Below are 20,364 nucleotides of genomic sequence, written 5' to 3'. Positions count from 1 at the left end.
CAAAATTAGCGGTCTAGTAGGATGCACGATCAGGCTTACGCTATTAGGAAGACAAAAGAAGAAGAAAACTTACCGCATAGGCAGAATAGTATGCTTACGCTTTTAAATGCCCTATTGCTTCCTGGTAGGCACGGACGCAACGTGCGGTATCATCTCAGTAAAAACAAAAACAAAGAAAACAAAAACAAAGATCAAGCAACACTCGTTCGGGCAACTTAAATATGAATGCGTGAATTTTGTTTGCGAGCGAGTCCTCAACTCTGAAACAGTGCCAACCACACGGATACACAGGTGTACAGTAGAAGTCCTGCTTGGTAATATTTGTTTTCTTGTGTATACTGGTTAGCAGAAACAAACGACAGCACTATATGGAATAAGAGATAAATAAATAGCCACGGAGGTCAACCTCTGAGAAGAGGAGCATAAAAGCTATAATGAGATTTGGCTGCTTTCACAAGAATACTTGGCGCCGACACCACAGCAGGTAGGACATTAACTATCTCAACGCATCCGTAAAGAGTTCTCATTACTTTCCTACTAAGCCGGCTGTCATTGTTTGCAAAGTAAGTGTAGCCTCGCATGTATGCTAGTGATGAACGAGAAGAAGGGGAACAGAGGAGCCTGATTTTGCTAGTCACAAGCATATGACGCCATCAGATAACGAAGCCAAGGAAAGCGTAAGGGCAGTTGTTTGTAGTTTTACTTGAAGTTCAGAAGTGATAGGCTAAAGGGACTTGAAAGTGGACGAAAGAACCGCGCGCCGCCGTTCAGAGTCGAACCCACAGCCTCCGCATTATGAGTGATTGTGATTGTAAGTAGCTTGGGAGGCCACAAAGGCGGACTGCAACAGATGTTCAACGTTCAAAAGTTCTCTCTTTTTTTTTTTCTTTTTATCGTCACAGAGATGCGCTGTGGTACATTATTTATGCAGTCGACTTGCTATGCACTCCTTAGCAGCTGGTACGGCATTATTCCCTTTGTGTCTTTCTGTATTCAGGGTGCGGTACATGTGGCCCTATCGTGAACCTAACAAAATTAAACCGCTTATAATTTCTCTGCGTGGGATAGGTCCTTGTTGGCTTCTGAGTAAATGACAATATCTGCTGTGGACTGATCCTTGTTGTTTTCATAAGTTACAAGAAGGCGAAAACAGCATGTCCCCAGACGAAAGCGACGTCTCTAAATTAAGGGCAGTTGTCGTTGGAGACGAAATTTTAACCATCGTCAAAGTGCCAAACCAAAGGCTAATTAAGTGAGCTTGATACTTCATGCGAATATAATGGTGATATACTGGTGATAAAAGTGTGATACCTCATTATTTTTAATTAAGTTTCTTGCGCGAGTTTGAATGGGTCTGAAAAGTTCGCAGAAGGTAGAGTTCTCCGCCTCCCCCCCTTCCTATTTGTCTGCTTACATCTACTTTCCTTAGATACTTTTATATCATCTGCGCATAAAACCATACCGGTGTGAGCAAAGGTCACCTGCATAATGAAAATATCACTCGCGTTTACAGTTTAGATTTTACTCCGGAAGTTTGGTCGCTTGTAGGCACGTCCATGTAATCAAGCCCGCCTACGCTCATTCCAGAAACGAGCTGCAACTGCTTCCGAGACGTTTCCTAATGATTCCTAAAACCCGGACTGAAAACGGCAGCCTCGTACTATTATGAACTGTACAAGTTCGAAAGTTTGAAAGAACAGACCACTCCATTTGCGAATGAAGACGTTTCTTAGGTTTTCTTTTAGACCCTATATTAATTAATGATGGGCTTCCTCATTCTCACCGCTACTGCATCGAGGTACTCTTTTATTAATGACGTAAAGTTATGCTTCGAAGCTTATCACATTTATTGCAAACGCTTGCGCGAAGTCAACCTGTACACTCGGTGGTGACTTTCATCGCGTCCGTATTGTTTCACTTCCTTACTCTTGATCCATAGTATTCAGTTGTGCTTGAAACAACCAAAACGAGATATAGAACCGCACGGGTCGGTTTTTCTAACAATGTGCTTCCCTCCTATACAGCGGTACGAATAGGCGAGATTGAACTGTTCGGATAGCATAAACCAACTCGCCAAAGAATGATGACAAGAAAACTACGCGACAAATATACGTGCTTATTAGCACAGCACTGATGTTTAACCGAATATAATGTTACTAAGTTACCGGTGGTAATGAATCACCTCGTTTATTTGCCTATAAAGGCATAAAGACCCTGCTTGTAGCTCTGTAAACCACAACAGTCGAGTATATGTTCCTCCTTAGGGAGCCGACCTTGCGCAGCTGTAGAATGAGTAGCCGTTGAATGAGTATTGCTCGCGCCTCTTTATGTTTCGTGTAATGATACCAGCGCTACAGCTTGCTGCTGTATTCTGAGGAGGCTCGAGCTGTTTTAAACAAGTTCGGTAACAACAATATCACGGCCTCCGAGCTTCGCAGCCGAGAACTCCCAGTCGCACGTTCGTGCAAAAGTTTTGTCAATAGTGAATCTGTCACCTCCACGTGCGTTAAATACCATTAGGTGAGAGGCACAATTTCATCAGGCATTTACATCTCATAGCAGGGCTCAGACAGAGCGCCCCCCCCCCCCCCCCCCCCCCCACCACTCCGTACCAAAGGCCTAAACACGCACTTTGCCTACGTCTATTTACGGGGCCGGAAGGAAGCGTTGGGGTGCTTGCTGAGTGGGTTAGGTCGTTCACCCTTACAGCCCTTTTTTGTAGTGTTCTTTCTGCTCGTCACCTAAAGAAAAGCTTTGTTTACACGCTCGGCATGACTACCGCGTTTGGTGATTATAAAAAAAAAACGTTGTGTTACAAACGTTTTCTTTTTGCCATCTCACAGGACATCCTGGAAAACGAGGAGATTAAGCTGGACTGGATGTTTCGCTTCTCCCTCATGCACGATCTTGTCAAAGGCATGGCGTACCTGCACAACAGCGAGATTCACAGCCACGGTAACCTGAAGTCGTCGAATTGCGTGGTCGACAGCCGTTTCGTGCTCAAGATCACAGATTTTGGGCTGCACAACTTGCGCGCCTACGACGAGAACGAGAACGAAGACACTTACGCCTACTGGAGGAGTAAGTTGGATGAACTTATTGTGAATGGTCCACGCCGAGCTATATTAGAGACATAATTGAGAATTATTATAAACCAGTCTGATAGAAGATCGCAAATTCACGCAAAATTACCGCGCGACTGGTCGCTCGAAGCACTTTGCGTGTATTCGCGGCCTTCTTTCACACTCGGATAAACACTTATGTAGACGCATTGAGCAACAGAAAGCTGTATCGGGAGCTCTTCATACCACTCGACAATTTTCTCATTCACACTTTTCATCTAAATATAATATTTGAAAGGTTGATTAATAATTCAAGACTAATTATCTAATTAGGTGGAATGAAAAATAATGAGTATCTCCGTGCGACCGCAAACAACATTACCTTTGTTCTGTCCAGCTAAGTGGCATTCGCATATTTTTAAACTCTAGCTAAAGTTAGCTGGGACACCCTGTATAAGAAGGCACAGAGACCATATTGAGACCAACCAGTATTGCCAACTAAACATTACCAGCAGGGACGATTATTCGGAATACCATTTTATGAGCACATGTCAGAATGACAATAACTGCTCGATTAACATTAATTGGTAAATCAGTCGCCGTTACAACAATGACGGCGTAACACTCTAAATATACAACGCGCCCTTTAATTATACGTCAGATTACGTAACGCATATTCTTCAGCGAGACCAACCACGTGGAAGTTTCCTAAATTCAAGTTCGCAAGGCATGCACTCGCAACTGCTTTGCGTGCTTCGCAAAAGCAGTTAGCGCTGGTTTATCAAAGAAGCAACACTCTTATAAAGAGTGCTTCGGTTAAACTCTAGGCTATTTATGTCACCACCATCACCCTTGCATCGCCTCTATACATCATGATCACGACATATAGATTTTTCCCTTACTTCTTTTCCTGCTCTCCTCCTCGTCCTAGGGTCATTCTTTCCCGTATCCCCTTCCTTATCTACTACAACCTTTCTAGCTGCGTCGAGCCAGCACTGTGTTAACTCTGAAGACTGCACGAGAGTTTATGCCACTGTATGTGAAACCTCTGTAAATGTTTCATAATCACACTTTCAGAGCAATGACGTTTTAGGGGGATTTTTGCAGGCATTTACTCATACTATTGATCGAGACAAGCTTTTGAATACCATAAGTACGTTCTATAAAATTTTTCACCGCATAGGGTGCATCTTTACCCCAAGCAATTGTCGCCATCTGTCTTGCTCGACTTTCCTTTCTTGAAGGCTCCGTGTTCGATAGATTCCTGTCGAGAATAATATGCCGCGCTTACAACGTGCATGCCGTTCATGTCCTTGAAATACAGGGCGCGCAGCGTCAGAGAAAGGAAATGCCCCCAGGATAGACAGCGATTGTTGTTTTGGGACAAAATACGCCCTAAAGTGTACAAATTGTATTCCTTGTTGTCACTGAAAGTTCTTGTTTTTCCTCAGACTATGAATATGACGTACACGCTAAAAATTCACCTCAATGAGAAACTGCAACGAAATTTCGGGTCACGTTAAAAGCAGTTTCACATAGAGTAGACATTGAGCAGTCTCTTCGAAATTTGATGTTTGATTTACGAGTTCATGCGTCACGAGAATCTCACGAATATAGGCATTTTTAATATCCGAACTAAGAAAACAAAAAAACAAAAAAGCACTATGATCGCCGGAAGTGACGCATGACTCAGAACGCATGTCTCCTCGGTGCGACCTCCGAGATCGGGCACCACCCGTGGTTACCTGAGGTGCGCTGAAAGATCTCTCAGGTGACGTGCTGGGATTTTTGTCATATCCGCCCAGCACAATTTGCACGCGTCGTCTACTTCGGTGCTATTTAAAAGTGGATAATAAGAAAATTAGGCAATTACCAGCCCTGTCGCTCTGTCAATATCGCTTCAGTAGTATCGCTACTAAGTTATTATCTATTTGCCCTCAGTGAAAATTTATTGCATTTAGCCTTAAGCTAAACTTCTTGCTTGTTCCCTCTCGTTACTTCTTACTCATTTCTAGTCGGTGAGGTATTTTTTAAGTCCTTGTGAGAGATAAGTGCAGTAATGCCACCCAGCACTTAATGTGTCATTTTCTTTATACAGGGAAGTTATGGACAGCACCAGAGCTTCTACGATCCCCGGAAGCCCCCGTAAGCGGGACGCAGAAAGGGGACGTTTACTCGTTTGCAATCATTTCGCACGAGATCGCCGTTCGCCAGGGAGTTTTCTACTTGGGAAATATTGACATGAGCCCCAAAGGTGAGATTCGCAAACATGATCATAAAGTTATGCTGCGAAGTACGTGAATCACATCAGATGCTTAATTAACAAAGTTCAGGAAGTTTTCAGCTTGTGTCAACCCTTCTTCGCGTCTCTTGTTTTATCATGCAATGGCAGATCGCTAAATGTGGTAGCACATGTTTGGCGCTGAAAATAATTGCTCGGCTCTATAGTAAGTAGTAGTCGTGGAATATATAGCATTCAGTATTTACTCGATTATTTTGTGCTTTTGCTGTAGATTAAAAAGCAGCAATAAATGGCTTTCTTAACTTCTGAAATATGTGTTGCTTGTTAAAATGTGCTCCGTCTGATTATTGCTAAAGAAAGAAGATGTCAATCCGTGTATACGTTTTTCGGCCTTGACCTCAGCGTTTTAGTCAATCTTACATATCTGCTTAATAAAAATTATACAACAAAGTTTGATTTCCTCAATTAGGACAGACGTGCGAATAAATTTTCTTATACGTTGACGTACGCCCATAAGCTGCTGCTGATACCCAAATAATAAAAACACAAGATGGCGCTTTGCCGTACCTTCACGTAAAGCCCCTGGATCTTAAAGTAGCGCCAACTTCCTGCAGCAACTTCTGGTTTAGTTCAAGCGAAAAAGGTACAAAATGCGCACGCCCAACGTGCCACGTTGCATTGTGCGGATGTGGGGCTTGAACAGGTCAATCCGTTAGTTAACGTCACATCATAGCCTTTCGCTGCTTTTTTCTTTCCCTTTGGGCGAACAAGCAGGAAAGAGCCTGGTTCTCTTGTTTCCGTTCCGATCTTATCAACGTATTGGCCGAGTGGCCAGCAACGCCACCGCGCAATGACACGGACACGGTGCAGAACACGGGTGAATCAAGTAAACTCTATGCGTGCGAAAGGCGAACGAAAAAGGCGAATAATGCGCCGCAAGCGCGTGTCGTCTCCTAGCTGCATGCTCTTGGAACGAACCAGGAGGGGCGCTGATGTTATCTTCCAATCGCGTAGCACGGCGGCGAGGTCAAAGGAAGGAAGGAAAAAGTGGAGAAGGAAAGGCAGGGAGGTAAACCAGTTTAGCTCAACCGGTTTGCTACCCAAGACATGGGAGCAGGATGGGGGGGGATGAAAGATGGGGAGGAGAGAGAGAGAGAGAGAGCACATAGCACAGTACACACATCGTCAGTTACAGTCCGTCATTCTTGCGTAGTACGTGACATCACTGTCACAGCCGCTTGTCCAAGCCCGTCTCTTTCAAAAACTGAAGTAGTCCCTTCGTCGCCTTCAGCTGCGATGTCTTCTGTCGGCGGCATGCGAAAATCGTTTCAACTGATAATGGTCTATTGTCAAGGTGAACTAGAACGGACGCCAGGGACTGTCTCTGAACATTATAATCAGGACAGTCACACAGAATGTGCTCCAGCGTCTCCTCGCAAAGACAGGCATTGTAGAGAGCGTTGTCGGCAATTCCAATTTCGAAATTAGTAAGATTTAGTGAATACCACCTCTAGCCTTAAGCGATAAAGCAGAGTGGCCTCTCTTTGGCGGAGTCCAGTTGGCATACAGAGATGTATCAAAGAGGGCAGGTGGTATTGACGATTGCTCCGGTTGGTCTGGCTGCTTGGTGTGCACCATAGAGAGAGCGTGATCTCCTCTGCAAGCACTCGAATTCTGCTGGCTGCGTCGGACCGTGAAAGTGGTATGGCCTCTTCCTATGTCAAAGCTTTTCGCTATCTTTAGGAGATTCAGGGGGCTAACCTTCACGTGATGAGTCAAGCTTAGCGACTAAGCATGCGTCATTTGTTTTCAGGCCGCGAATGTAAGCTATAGCACGTGCGCGGAAGCCAGTGAGGCGGCAATTTTTTCATTTCAGGAGCTTGTACTGTTGGCAAGTGCTCATTAAATAAACAATCATTGTAGATTTAAAACAACGTTCATTTACGGATTGAAAATTATAAATATTTATGCACTGAACTGTGTAGTTGCCGTCGGGAGCAGTATGCTAATAACCGAAAGAATATTTTGTTGAAGTAAAATAACCATTATTATTATAATAAAAAATGACATATAAAGTATTATTGCAATAATTTATAGTGAATGAATCTCCTTACTCCCGCTGGCACCTCTAGACCACCTGCTGACAAGAAAGATAACTGGATCTTTTTTTTGTGTGTGTACTGATATGAAGTAATTAAATATCCCTGCTAATCGTATGATTCTTTGCTGCTCTGGTTAGTTTATCGTAGCTGGCCCAACAGCCTTTTCCACACTGTAGGCTTCCATATTTCAAGCAACAGTGCCTGGGCAATGTTCCTCCTGCTGCTTCAAACAAAAACTTGCAGACGGTTAAACACAATGTTGGGAAGTCCAACTGCTTAGACGAAACGTGATACATGAACCCAGACAAGTTTGTGTTTATGTCATCCATTTACTCACGGTGCGTTCAGCGAAGAAGACCCCCGTATTATCCACAATGATTGCATTCGACCAAGGCGAGTGCAAGGGCTCAGAGCGGCAGCCTTGGTTTAGGTCGCTGCGGATTCTGAGATGCGGATGGCGTTCAGGAGAACCGAACATCCAAACTACGAAACTACGTTAGGGGTGGGCTTACCAAGCCGGGACACAATCCTTTATCGCCTTGGTTGCAACCAGATCCTCGAGATCTAAGATGGCCATTCTTTGCCGGCGGAGCCTGCAGAACAATCGCGACAAGGGGAGACAATCAGCACACAAACCGCGACCGCTTTTCTTCCTGGCGACTATTCGGGAGCTTTGCGACAATCGCTGTGAGCCGAGACGCTCTCATATCGAATGCTCGACCGGCTGCGCACAGCGATCCCATCGAACCGCTTGCACGTAAAGATGACCATTCTTACTAAAATAGACGCGAGAACGGGCCTCTTCGCCGAGCGCCGTAAAATACATGTTCCGGCTTCTGGGCATAATAATGAAAGGAAGCTTGCCGCGAAATATCTTTTCACTTTATTTATTGCTCATCCGTGTTTGCTCGCTCTTCTAAAACATGTAAGCCTCGACTTGTGCGCACTAAGGTATTTGCAAAAGAGTCACCTTCGAGATGTTAGATGGGCGACGATTACGTCATCGACTTTACAATAAGATTCACGTAGATCTGACACCCATGTTAGAATCCATAGTGAAAGGAAGTTTCCTTGAATCGTTTCCTTTATATGACATCCGAAGAGCCGTATAATACGTTGAATTCTTTATTTCCAACTTAAGCAATTACTTACCCATGCGACAGCTGTGTTGAAGTATCAAACATAATGATGCGCATTTAACACTTCGATCGACACCTCTGGCGAACATGTGATCAGTCAATCATTCCCGCTATGTCTACTCGGTAAGGCACCCACAGCAAAACTAGAGAAAATGGCAAGGAAGCTAGCTCCGCATATTACGCCTGAGAAACCTTAATACGATACTATTATCAGGATTATCAGGATTGCGCTGCCTGCCCGATCGGCTTACATTACAAAGCACATGAAAGCTCAGCAAAGGAGATATCCTATCGTGCACTGCTGTCGGCGTCACCAAATCACCAACCTTTATTACAGTGTCTCCGGAATCAGCCAACTTTGTTCAGGAAGAACCCGAGCTTCAATTCAAAGACAGAAATGAAAGCTTCACTTTTAACAAGTGCCCGTCAGGCAGCTTTAACAAACTGATACAGACGTAAATTTCGGCATTATTGCAGTTATAATAGGACTTGCAAAGCATTGTCTCAAAAGTGTATGGTTGAGTTTTTCTATGTCCGCTACCAGTTACCATTAGTTTATCCACTAAATATTCACGGATTTCCCTTGTATCAGCGTCTCTCGGATGTTCTGTGGACACACTCTTTGGTCTTTACGCGTGGAGCAGCATAGACTTTGGTGGGCTTTCACGGGGATGTTTCCGTGAAATAACATTGCCGATACCTTTATGTTGCATAGTCAAGTACCACATAAAATTTGTTGCCTGCATTGCCTTGGTAATAACGAGCAACGCAAATTAAGAGCCCATTATTAAGACATATCTAACCTAACCTAAGACCCATAACACCCCAAAGCATATTTTATTCACCTCATCTCTTCTCCCCATCTTTCATCCCCCCCATCCCCCTCCCATGTGTAGGGTAGCAAACCGGTTAGGCAAAACTGGTTAACCTCCCTGCCTTCCTTCTCCACTTTTTCCTTCCTTCCTTATTCACCTGACTACCTGGTTTATCAAAGAATTCAGATGAGAAGGATATGTGTATTGAAAAAAAAGTGTAACTGTCTCCTCGAAATGTGAACGATGCCGCCTCTGAACTGTTTTCTGTGTCAACTTTGCAGACAGGTAGAATGAATCTATGAGCGTATCTAATACTCTTTAACAAGCGTTCAAATAGATCATGGTTAATAATAGCAGCGCACTGAAAAGGAACACAAAGCAAAGCGTAAACACAAAACAAGCGATGTCTATGTGTTTTTACACCTTTCTTCGTCTTCATTTTCTGTGCGCTGTTGCTTGCTATGACCCAATACCTACTTCCCAGTTTTAGATCCTCTTCAGTCCGAATGGAATTCTTCCCCGACTAATCACTAGATGTGCCAATATCTCGACGGTATTTATTGTAGATTTTCGCTTGTGCAGTCGACTAGCGATGATTCAAACTCGGAGAAGTAAACGTCCAGGCCACTTCAAAGCCACCACCAATCTGCTAGCCTCCTCATTACCTAAGAAGATCGAGTGACCGCCTCAGAAAGGTGTTAGTTCGGGGTTGAATCCCCGGACCTGGCCGAATTGTTCTCTATTGCACAGCTTACTTTCCCAGAAACCCGTAGGGACTTCTTTTGTAGGTGCGCGTACTGTATGACAATCATCTTTATTATGGAAATTTCTCCATCTTGCGGATTTCCGCCGAACTGATTTGCCTTAGTAATGCTTCTCACCAAGTTACCAATATATATTGAAGGTCAACCATGCAAGCAAGGCCTCAGGTTATTTCTGCCCTTCTAAACTCTTGCCTCCCTGGAGCAGGCAGTAACACAGCCGGAAATAGTTGTAGTAAATTCAGCTTCCAGAACACTTGTCTAGAAAGCAGGAGCTGTCTCCTCGGAAGTGCGTTTCCGCTGTCTATTGTAGACTACTGGTTAGAGCTAGCTTCTTTGGTGCATGCATTACCTAACAGGCCGCTTACCGCTACTAGCGTTTCTCGCTTTGCTTTCACTGCTTCGATAGCTCCATTTTATAAAAAATACCCTCATTTACACCCATTAGGCACCAGTAGTTGAAAAGAGGTAAATACGTGCCTTATCGCTTCCTCCAGCCTATCGCGTGCTACAGCGGCTGCCCCTGCAGTACGCTGACAGTGCGACCAGTGGAGGGAGCAGTCAAACTGCCGTTACGCAGCTTTTATCGTAACATCCAGTGCACTTACGCGTACGTACACCACTGTGCTTATGTGTTCAATAAGTTTCTGATGTCTATGTCTTCTGTTGAAGCCTTGGCACAGCTTTTTTAACGTTCCCTCTGCCCAACCACCTACATTAGACGGTGCAAACGCATGCTACGGCACTCCCCCCTCCCTCACTTTAGATAAGTACGTCTGTACATTTGAGAGTAACGCTTCTGTGATTGTTTATTGCTCCACCAGATAAAGCGCCGCCGATACAGCAGCATAGTGGCACATATCTTTCACGTGTGGTCGCGTGACTGGTCCTCTTCTTGCTTCTCTAATGCATTACCCGTGTGCCTGTGCACTGTTTCGCTCGGGATTCTGCCGAGCAAAGCGTACTGTTTTGTAGGCAGTACTTCTCGCAAAAAACGTATACTTCTTATTTATCAGACGATATATTCGGGTTTAAGTAATTGAGAAAAGATAATTCAAAGAAACGCGTATGGTTCCTCGGAATTAGAGGCAACTTCGTAGGTGTCTATAAAAAATGTTCAGCAAGAAAGAAACACGTACGCATACATTATTGCGATAGCCTGCTTGTCTGAGCTACGCCATATATATGCGTGTGATTTTTCTCTTTTAAAAATTTTTAGCCCGATAATGGCGTAGCTCATACAAATATATATTACTACTTCAATCCATCCCAGCGTGCAAATTAGGTTGTTTGCTGACGACTGTGTGCTTTTTAAGGAAATCACTTCAACCAATGATCAAACTGATTTAAATGCTTCTCTAGCTGGCATTGCTGATTGGTGCAAAACATGGGGAATGCGGCTTAACGCTGAAAAGACAGTCTTTCTTCGCTTCACTCGTCAGAAAGCTCCACTAACCTTTAGTTACACGTTGGGTTCGTTGGCCTTGCAGGAAGTAACAAAATATAAGTATTTGGGCGTCACAATTACTAACAACTTATCGTGGAATTTACACATTGATAATATCTGTTCTTCAGCCTTGCGTAAATTATACTTTTTGCGACATAAACTTAGAAATTCCCCACCTAATGTAAAACTGCTTGCTTATTATTCATTAATTAGACCTAAACTTGAATATGCATGTGTTGTTTGGGACCCGTTTACTAAACAAAATATTAAATGTCTCGAAAGGGTACAGAAAAAAGCCGTACGATTCATATATTCTAAATTCTCTCGCTATGATTCCCCCTCACGAATAATGCGTGATAATGGCATCGAAGTCCTTCAGCAGAGAAGGCAACACTTAAGAATTCGATTTCTTACCATGCTTATTAATCGAGACTTATCAATTAATCCTGCATCGTATCTGTTCAGTACAACGTCTAGGCATACTCGACACCATCATCCGAATTCACTAACACCTTATTTTGCACGGACGGATGTATTCAAGTATTCTTTTTTTCCCCGAACTATAACAGACTGGAATAACTCGTTGTTGCCTGTTTCAATTGTTTGACTCATTGTATTACTGTTGTGTCTTACCACCTTACTTGATTGAATAATGCATTGTAATATTGTTGTGTTTAACCACCCTGCTTGGACCTGTTTTAGGTCTGCAGTATGAAATAAATAAAATAAATAAATAAATAAATATATATATAATAAACAAGAGAAGGGGAAATGAGGAGCTCGACTTTCGTTAATCCTGACCATATAAATTCAACAAACAATGAAGCCAAGGAAAGCATCAAGCAAATTACCTGACGTTTTAATTATAATCTAGAAAATCATGAAGGGAAATAAACGTGGACGAAAAGATCATTTGTCTCCGGTGGGAGCCGAACCCACAACCTCTGCATAGCGTGCGCATTGCACCACCAATTGTGCGGCGGCGACCGTTATTAATTCCCCCAATAATTTGGGTATTTGTTTGACTAGTATTTATGTTCTACTGTATATATATATATATATATATATATATATATATATATATATATATATAAAACCTTGCTTATACAACGAGTACACTAAGCTGTGTCTGGGAATTAATCTCATATCTAACTTGCAAATTTTGTTTTCTCCCCCCAGAGATCGTGGAACAAGTAATATCTGAATCCAAGCCACTTTTCCGGCCTGTGTTCGACGAAGTCGAGTGTCCGGACGAAGTTCGACAACTTATCACAAAATGCTGGGCTGGTGACTCAAATGAGAGACCCGACTTTCAGTCTTTGAAACCGCTTATCAGAAAGCTGAATAAGTAAGTAGAAGCAACAGAACAAGTTATCTTGCGTTTTTGTACAGCCAGTGCACGCACCCTCAGTTCCCGGTGCAAGCATTCAGGCCTCAAGCGCTTGTTTACGAACGGAACTATGACCCTTTCACCAAAGCAGTAATATTATGATGATACTGTAAACAAACATGGATATATATTCAAATGCGAGCAACTCATGCGTCAAACAAAGCGAAGCTCTATTAAGGTGTTGTTGCACCCATAGAAAGACCTAGGGATCTGGTTCCCCATTGCTGGAAATCTATCCAAGACTTTGGAAACGCTTGACCATATCCGATGCAATTTGTTCACTGTACCAGAGCCTTTTGAGACACTGTGCTATATCCGAGGTTAGCACTTGTGCAAGTTGTGTTATATAAACTCACGTTCCTCTATACTTCTCTCGCTCTATTGAGCCGGCGTCCGACTGCGCGTTTGAACGGCCTGGTGATGCAGTCGCTTTGTTGCTACGGTGATGGCAACCGCAGTGATCACAGTGAAGAAGAGCTGGGCTATCACGTTGCTGCTGCACCGGAAGAGATGCCGGCGAGTGGGTCGTCGCCCGTTTTCGCCCGAAGGGTTTCCCGCGGGTTTACTTGCGCTAGTGTCGGCTAACCTTTCCATATTGAGCGTAATCGTTACCCGTGCCATTTGGCTATTATCTACGGAGAAAAGCGAGAAGAATCTAGGACGTTTACTTTATGAAGAGCATTAGTGCACGCTTTATTGCTGATTTGGGACACATGACTTCGGCAGCGTTCCCTAATGGCCGCAGCATTACAACGTGTTACATGGTAGAGTAATATGCGGCAAGTCGGATGCGTTAGTGGGAAGTAAGCCAGTGTGTCTTGCCGCATGGCTAGAAGCACTCCTGATGCATCATGTATAATTTTTGCCGTAATCGAAATAGATAACTATACGAAAAAAAAAAGTAAGAAAGCGGCGGCGGGAATAATGCGCGTGCTATGCACCGCTTTTGGCTGGGCAATAGTTGTATTGACTGATTTGTCTAACTTAGGATGGTATACAGAATAAAAGTATACTTGTCACTCGTACATTTCATGATGCAGCAGTTCGTAGAGGCCACCTCATTTTTACGACACGTGTCTATTTCAATCTACGGCTTTCGAAGTTCCCAACGTCGTGATCATCGGTCGCTCAACGCACAATTTAAATTTGTGCCTGCGGGTGTGAGTGGGCAGGGTGTTTAAGTTATTTAAAGCTTAAAGCCCCTGAACCAGTACGAACTGGAAAATTTGTTATATAATGGCAACTGTGTACTAGTTTACAGTGAGCATACTCTGCAATTTTTTGCTCGATATGATGCCTTAATAGCAATGTTACAGGCATTTGACGAACGACTACGCGGCCACACCAGTATCGTGCTCGCCTTTGTTACTTTCACCAGGGCGCTCTCTCCTACAGGCCGCGTACTCTCACCTACTCCATCTTAACAAATCTGTTAAGTGCTGCGACTGCGACGGGTCGCGTCAGGCAACAGGAAAGGAGAAGCAAAAGAAGGGCTGCTCTATTGTCCGCCCATGATCGCCCTAATCGTGACGGCCACGGAATGGGCGTTTCACGCAAGGATCAGTGGCGCACAGAGGGCGAGCGTCTCTTCCCTTCGCAGAACACAGAGCCTGCATGTATGCTTTCGCCACGTTGGGGCTCTCGTTCATCGATCAAATAACAGCTTTTAGACCTGCGTCGTCTTGTGTATAAAACCTGCTGACCATATGAAGAAGCGGCCGGGAGACCCCAAAGAGGCGTGCAAGATTTTTTTCTATTTAGATTTTTGGGACGTTCCTGTGGCGCCTAGCGCAACTGTATTGACCATAGATTATCCTTCTGTACCCAGATACGTGTTCAAAATGTCTGACTGTGGTTTAGGGTTGCTTCAGAACAATTCAGTACCAAAGCCGTGTGTGTGTGTGTGTGTGTGTGCGTGTACGTGTGCGTGTGCGTGTTCGTGTGTGTGTGTGTGTGTGTGTGCGTGTGTGTGTGTGTGTGTATGTGTGTGTGTGCGTGTGCGTGTGCGTGTGTGTGTGTGTGTGTGTGTGTGTGTGTGTGTGTGTGTGTGTGTGTGTGTGTGTGTGTGTGTGTGTGTGCTATTGCATAGTAGCCATAATTTATTTCATGTGTTCATGCTTTTATTACAAATTACAGTGCCGTTACTGAAGTTGTGGTTTTATAAGTTACATGTTTTCAGTTGGATGTGCTTTCCCCAATTCCCATTTCATTGAGGTATTTATAACATTAGAATGGAGATTATTGAAGGAACGAGTCTTGGAAAATCCTTCCACTTCATCGCAAAAGCACTGGTGCTAGGGGGTGGGGTTAGACATTGGTCTGTACTAAGCTGTTTGCTTTGATGCAGCAGGCCTAAAGCAGATTGTCTGCAGGAACCAGCTAGTGAAAGAGTATCATGGATGACAAATCTTAACTTAGCCATCACGCCTTGCGTCATCCGAACCATCGATCGTTTTGACTTAATCCTTGCCGTCTCCCAATTGCACTTTCCTCTCATTTGTGTGCTTTCCGTTACAAATAACTTTTGTCAAATCAGCGATTCGTTAATTCCCGGTAAGTTCTACACATTCTACACATTTATTGTAATATGTAATAGGAATAATCCCGAACGGACATATTTTACTACAGAGAATCCGAGAGCGGGAACATCCTGGACAACCTCTTGTCACGGATGGAACAGTACGCCAACAACTTGGAGTCTCTCGTGGAAGAAAGAACTGCTGACTATCTCGAAGAAAAGAGAAAAGCCGAAGATCTACTTTACCAGCTCTTGCCTAAGTATGCGTGGTGTATTTATATTTACCCCAGTGCTATCGGTAGTGCGAAGTCTGCTGAGTGCCAGCAATATATGAGTGGTTTACCGCTTTAATCATGGAGTAACAAATAGCACACCTGTTGGCAAATCTTGGCTGCTTTCTTTTAGATCATTCTGACGAACTGTGGTAGCGTAATCTTTCAATACTAACAAGATCTGCTGTGAAAAGTCTTAAATTGTTGATCTTGTGTAACAGAAGGTCCTAAGCTACAGTGCTAGCTTGATAACTGACGACGCTTTTCTTTTTCTTTTTATTATTTCCTCGAGGAGCGCAGGACTAACAAATGTTCTACTTTAAATTTTTAGACAGCCATACACTGAGCAAAATTACGTTTGAAATATGAATGCACAGCATGGCACCCGTTCTGGCTTCCACACTTTGACGAAGGACGTGCCACAGGGACTTGTGATCGTATCGCTTGTGCGTTGCGGCGACAAGGAAATCTGTCCCTGTCATATTAAACGGTGCTTGCTGCTTATCGACGTTATCTTCCTGTATTAACATTTGGCTCTTCCGGAAACACTGCCGTTCTTTAAAATAATATTGGCTTTAATTTTGAATATTACCTAAAAATGTGGATAGAAAACGCTAACGGACAGGTAAACGCTGCACCTGTATCGCTAAGCGCCACTATATGCTCAACACACTTCAATATTTACACTTCCTGTTATTTACACTAATGGATGAACGTGATTCAAGCACTTTCGTTTATGAAGAAGGATAAAAAGAAGGACACCAACCACTGAAAGAATGTATACAGTCCTTCATGATGCTTCCCGAACAGACGGGGCTTCTGTCAAAACCTCGACTTCACTTTCGGTTGCGTGAAGAATGTGCTTATTCAGTCCTACTGTTTACACCCGACATATTCAGACTTTCACATATTGTCAACATCATTCATAACGTGTCTCTGTTTGGGTACCAAGTGACAACAACATTGTAGCAAATCCGAAATTATTGATAATCGCTTTTTTTTTCGTCACCACTTTATTTAACAACACGAGAAACACAAAGCCTTCGATTATTGTCCAGGGCTAGACCACGGAAGCGTCAAACTATTGTGAGCAAGCGAAGTTCGTTATAATTTTTCACGAATATTATGCAGCTTGTATAGCTGCATTGGAGTGCACTCAGTAAAAGAAACAACTTAGCAGAGCTTCATCATTACTGCGGCTCTTAACGCATCTACTACAACAACAGCAGCAAGCTTTCACAGCGAACACCACTATATTCTCAAGGACAGCTTCATTGCGATGTGCGCAACACAAAATTGCGTCTTCATCCCCTACAATTTTTCACTGTTGCACGCACACATATACACACATTGTACGCACACATTGTTGGCATTCGTCTTGTACTGCTGAGGTCGCGAGGTGAACTCCCGGCCATAGTGGCTGCATTCGCACTGAGGCGAAGTGCGAAACTACTCGTACGCCTAGAATTAGGTGCACGTTAAAGAACATCAGCTAGACAAAATTAATCCAGCGCCTGCCACTACGGCGCCTTCCACAGCAACAAGTATTCTTTTTAATAAACATGGGTACGGCGCTAAGCAGGACGAAGACGAACACTAAAAGCACGGGTCCGGCGCTTCGTATCAACTGGCTTCACTCTGCATAACTACATGCAAGAAACACATGCTTGCGTCCAAATTTCCGATTGCGTGCCATATCACTCAAATCACCTATCAGTCCGTCTTAATGTCATTGTGTTTCTTAGCGCTCTAATCACGTTTTGTAGCACGAGTAGCCAAATAGCCCAGCTTTCAGCAATAGCCGCAGTGTTGTAACGACGCCCAACGTATTATTGGTATATGCTACGTGGTGCTGGTACCTCAAAACTCTGATTTAAGCAGAAAAAATTTAACGCATAACCTTTAGTACCGTTTTCAGTAAGCTTGAGGGACTTTCCAGTTGTGCATAGCTCAACAAACTAATTACTATGTTATTAATAATTATAATAACAATTCAGTTTTAAGTCAATAACATTTGGTTGGTTTTTATGCAAATGTGCTCTCCATGGCCAGAAATGAGCTGAACAAGTTGTTCTAATTTGAATTGGTTAGTACGCTAAACCTCATGAACCAACCAACCAGCCGCCACTCTCAGAATCTATGTGGATCGCTTAGAATCCCTCACAATCTTCCACACGCACTAAAGCTGCATGATATCGCAGGGGTTATTGCGTCCACTTCCGAAGTAAAGATCTGCACAGTTACACGATGGCGAAGCTGACGAAGAGGATATAGGCCAACGCTGATGGCACAATGACGACAAATCTTGACGAAGGTCGTAACAGCAACAAACAAGACGGATGGATGGGCAGAGCAAATCCAGTTTCAAACTAATAACGGTTCTTATAACTTCTCTACGTGAAGAATTTGCTGTGCACCATAAGGAAGAGCTTTATAGAACACTGGAGTCTGGGTCAAATTATAACACAGATGCTCGCAAAGCCTTAAATATAGCGTTTCTATAATAAACACTTTTTCGTCAGTCAGTAGTCCAAACTAAGCGGATTTCTCAAAGTAGATCTTCATGGTTTCGTTTAGCTGCACTCTTTAAATGATCCGACATTATCAACAAGGCAATTGGAAACATACCTGCTATATACTCTCGCTCAGCATGACATATGTGCGTATAAAATATCCTCCTTAGCGTGACCAAAAAACCCTTACGGGCTCCAAAACATCTTTGCATTTTCATGTTGACTTGGTCCGTCACGGCAACTTCTTCATTCTTTATGGATGTTACCTGAACAGGAAAATTTTTGTCCGACCCTTGACTACAAATACGCCCCTTATTTCTTATGTCACAGCAGCACTTTTATTTCATTTTTGATATCGCAGTTCTAGTTTTCTTCTAGAATTCTAGAATTCTAGATTTCTTCTGGAAGCAGTTCTTGGCGTCTCATTAAAAACAACCTTTTTTTTTTTCACTTGCAGATCAGTAGCGAGCCAGCTCATTAAGGGTCAAGCAGTCCGTGCTGAATCATACGACATCGTCACCATTTACTTTAGCGACATCGTGGGATTTACATCGCTATCTGCCCAAAGCACTCCTATGCAGGTAATTAAATTTTCTTTGCCGACGTTTTTCTGCCACGGTAACGGGGAAAAGGTGTCATTATTATGTCCGCTTTATTCAGATCGCTACAAATCCTTGGAATAACGAACTGAACGCTATAACCTGAGCATTTACCTTAGCCCTTGCGAATGCAATTAGGTTACCTGTAACCCCTGAGCTATTTACTCTATCTTCAAGTAGTGTTCTTAGCAGAGGTGGGGACAAAAATATTGCGGGGATCTGCCAGCGCGTACCAAACTGAATTTTTTCGCTCTCTGACGACGCAAGCGTCTGATGTTGAGACAACCGCATTGCGCATGCACCTCCTTTCGTACTCGCGTGCCGGCAAATACGCCCACTTCCAGCCAGCCTCCTGTCTGAATCGCAACCAGTGCAGCAGATTACGCTAAAAGCGCGCGCTGTCTGTTTCGGCCGGCGTCGCGTGAGGAACAGCGTCGCGCGTCAGAATGGTTGAGACGAACGCCACTCTCTTAGTGTAATGTGCTGCGCTCACTGCGCTTGCGCTATGCCACGTCTCGACAGCAGGCGCTTGCATCATCAGAGGGCGCAAGGATGCAGTGTGGCGCGCTCTTCGCAGATCCTGAAGCATTTTGTCCCAGTTTTTATTTCAAGAAAACCAGAGCTTCGTGTGTCTGTCTTTTTTTGGGGGAGGGAGTGGTGGGAGTGGAGAAGGGAAAGGTTCAAGGAAAGGGTGATTATACGTTGAAAAATATGACGTTAGTACAATGATGATGTTTCAAGTAATAAATAAAAGAAGTAAATATACACTTTTTAAAAGTACACAGAATAATTTATTTAGAGTCTCTGCCCAACCCTACCGCGAGATCATATGGAGGAAAGGGACATCGCTCAGGTTGTCGGACGAAGACTCATATAGTGCGAGGGCTCCAAATGCAGTGTGAGTTCTGAAACAAATCGCTAAAATTTGACAAATGCTTATTGTGCCCGCCATTCAAGTTATATGTTTGATTGGTCAAAAAAATGTCTCATTTCCACTTATAATAGCGGGCTTTCGTGCTTCCTTTTTTTAGCATTGTTACTGAAACGTCACTCCTTTAGCTTTCGGTATTTCTTCTTAGGCACACATTGTTTTCCCTTATCAGGCAGTTTAAAGAAGTCTAAGAGAGAGAAAGAGACAAAGAGGAGGAAAGAAAGGGAGGTTAGCCAGTGTAAGTACCGGCTGGCTACCCTGTGCTGGGGAAAGGGATAAAGGGAATAAAAGGAGAAAGAAGAAGAAGAGGAGAAAAAAAGAGAAATCGGAAAATTCACGCAGTAGCGCGATAGTACGCGATACAACACTCAAAGGCGATCGCACAATTCGCATGTCCTTAAATACTTCAGCAAAGCCCTTAAGGCCTTGAGTGCCGAAGCCCGTCTGGACCAGTGTCCTAGAGCTTTTTCTTCTGTAAAGGGGCGATTGTCCAGTTTTTCGAGCGTGGTCACGAGCACTGTTCTTGGCACTTTGTAGCTGGGACAGTCACAAAGGAGGTGCTCAATCGTCTCC

The 20,364-nt window shown here is 43.7% G+C and overlaps 1 protein-coding gene across 1 annotated transcript in view; it reads left to right on the top strand.

The window, feature by feature from the left end:
• The window catches only part of LOC126531602 (atrial natriuretic peptide receptor 1-like), a 265,340-nt gene that overhangs the window by 220,020 nt on the left and 24,956 nt on the right, over positions 1-20,364 (top strand). Inside the window, exons 12-16 of the mRNA XM_050179200.2 lie at positions 2,844-3,081; positions 5,161-5,316; positions 12,748-12,916; positions 15,587-15,736; positions 18,719-18,842. Coding sequence (XP_050035157.1) covers positions 2,844-3,081; positions 5,161-5,316; positions 12,748-12,916; positions 15,587-15,736; positions 18,719-18,842 — 837 coding nt within the window. The remainder of the gene's footprint in view (positions 1-2,843; positions 3,082-5,160; positions 5,317-12,747; positions 12,917-15,586; positions 15,737-18,718; positions 18,843-20,364) is intronic.

Source organism: Dermacentor andersoni, chromosome 5, assembly GCF_023375885.2.
Source record: "Dermacentor andersoni chromosome 5, qqDerAnde1_hic_scaffold, whole genome shotgun sequence".
Taxonomy (NCBI): Eukaryota; Metazoa; Arthropoda; class Arachnida; order Ixodida; family Ixodidae; genus Dermacentor; species Dermacentor andersoni.
The sequence above is the reverse complement of the archived record's forward strand: the minus strand, read 5'-3'. Positions and strand labels throughout refer to the sequence as shown.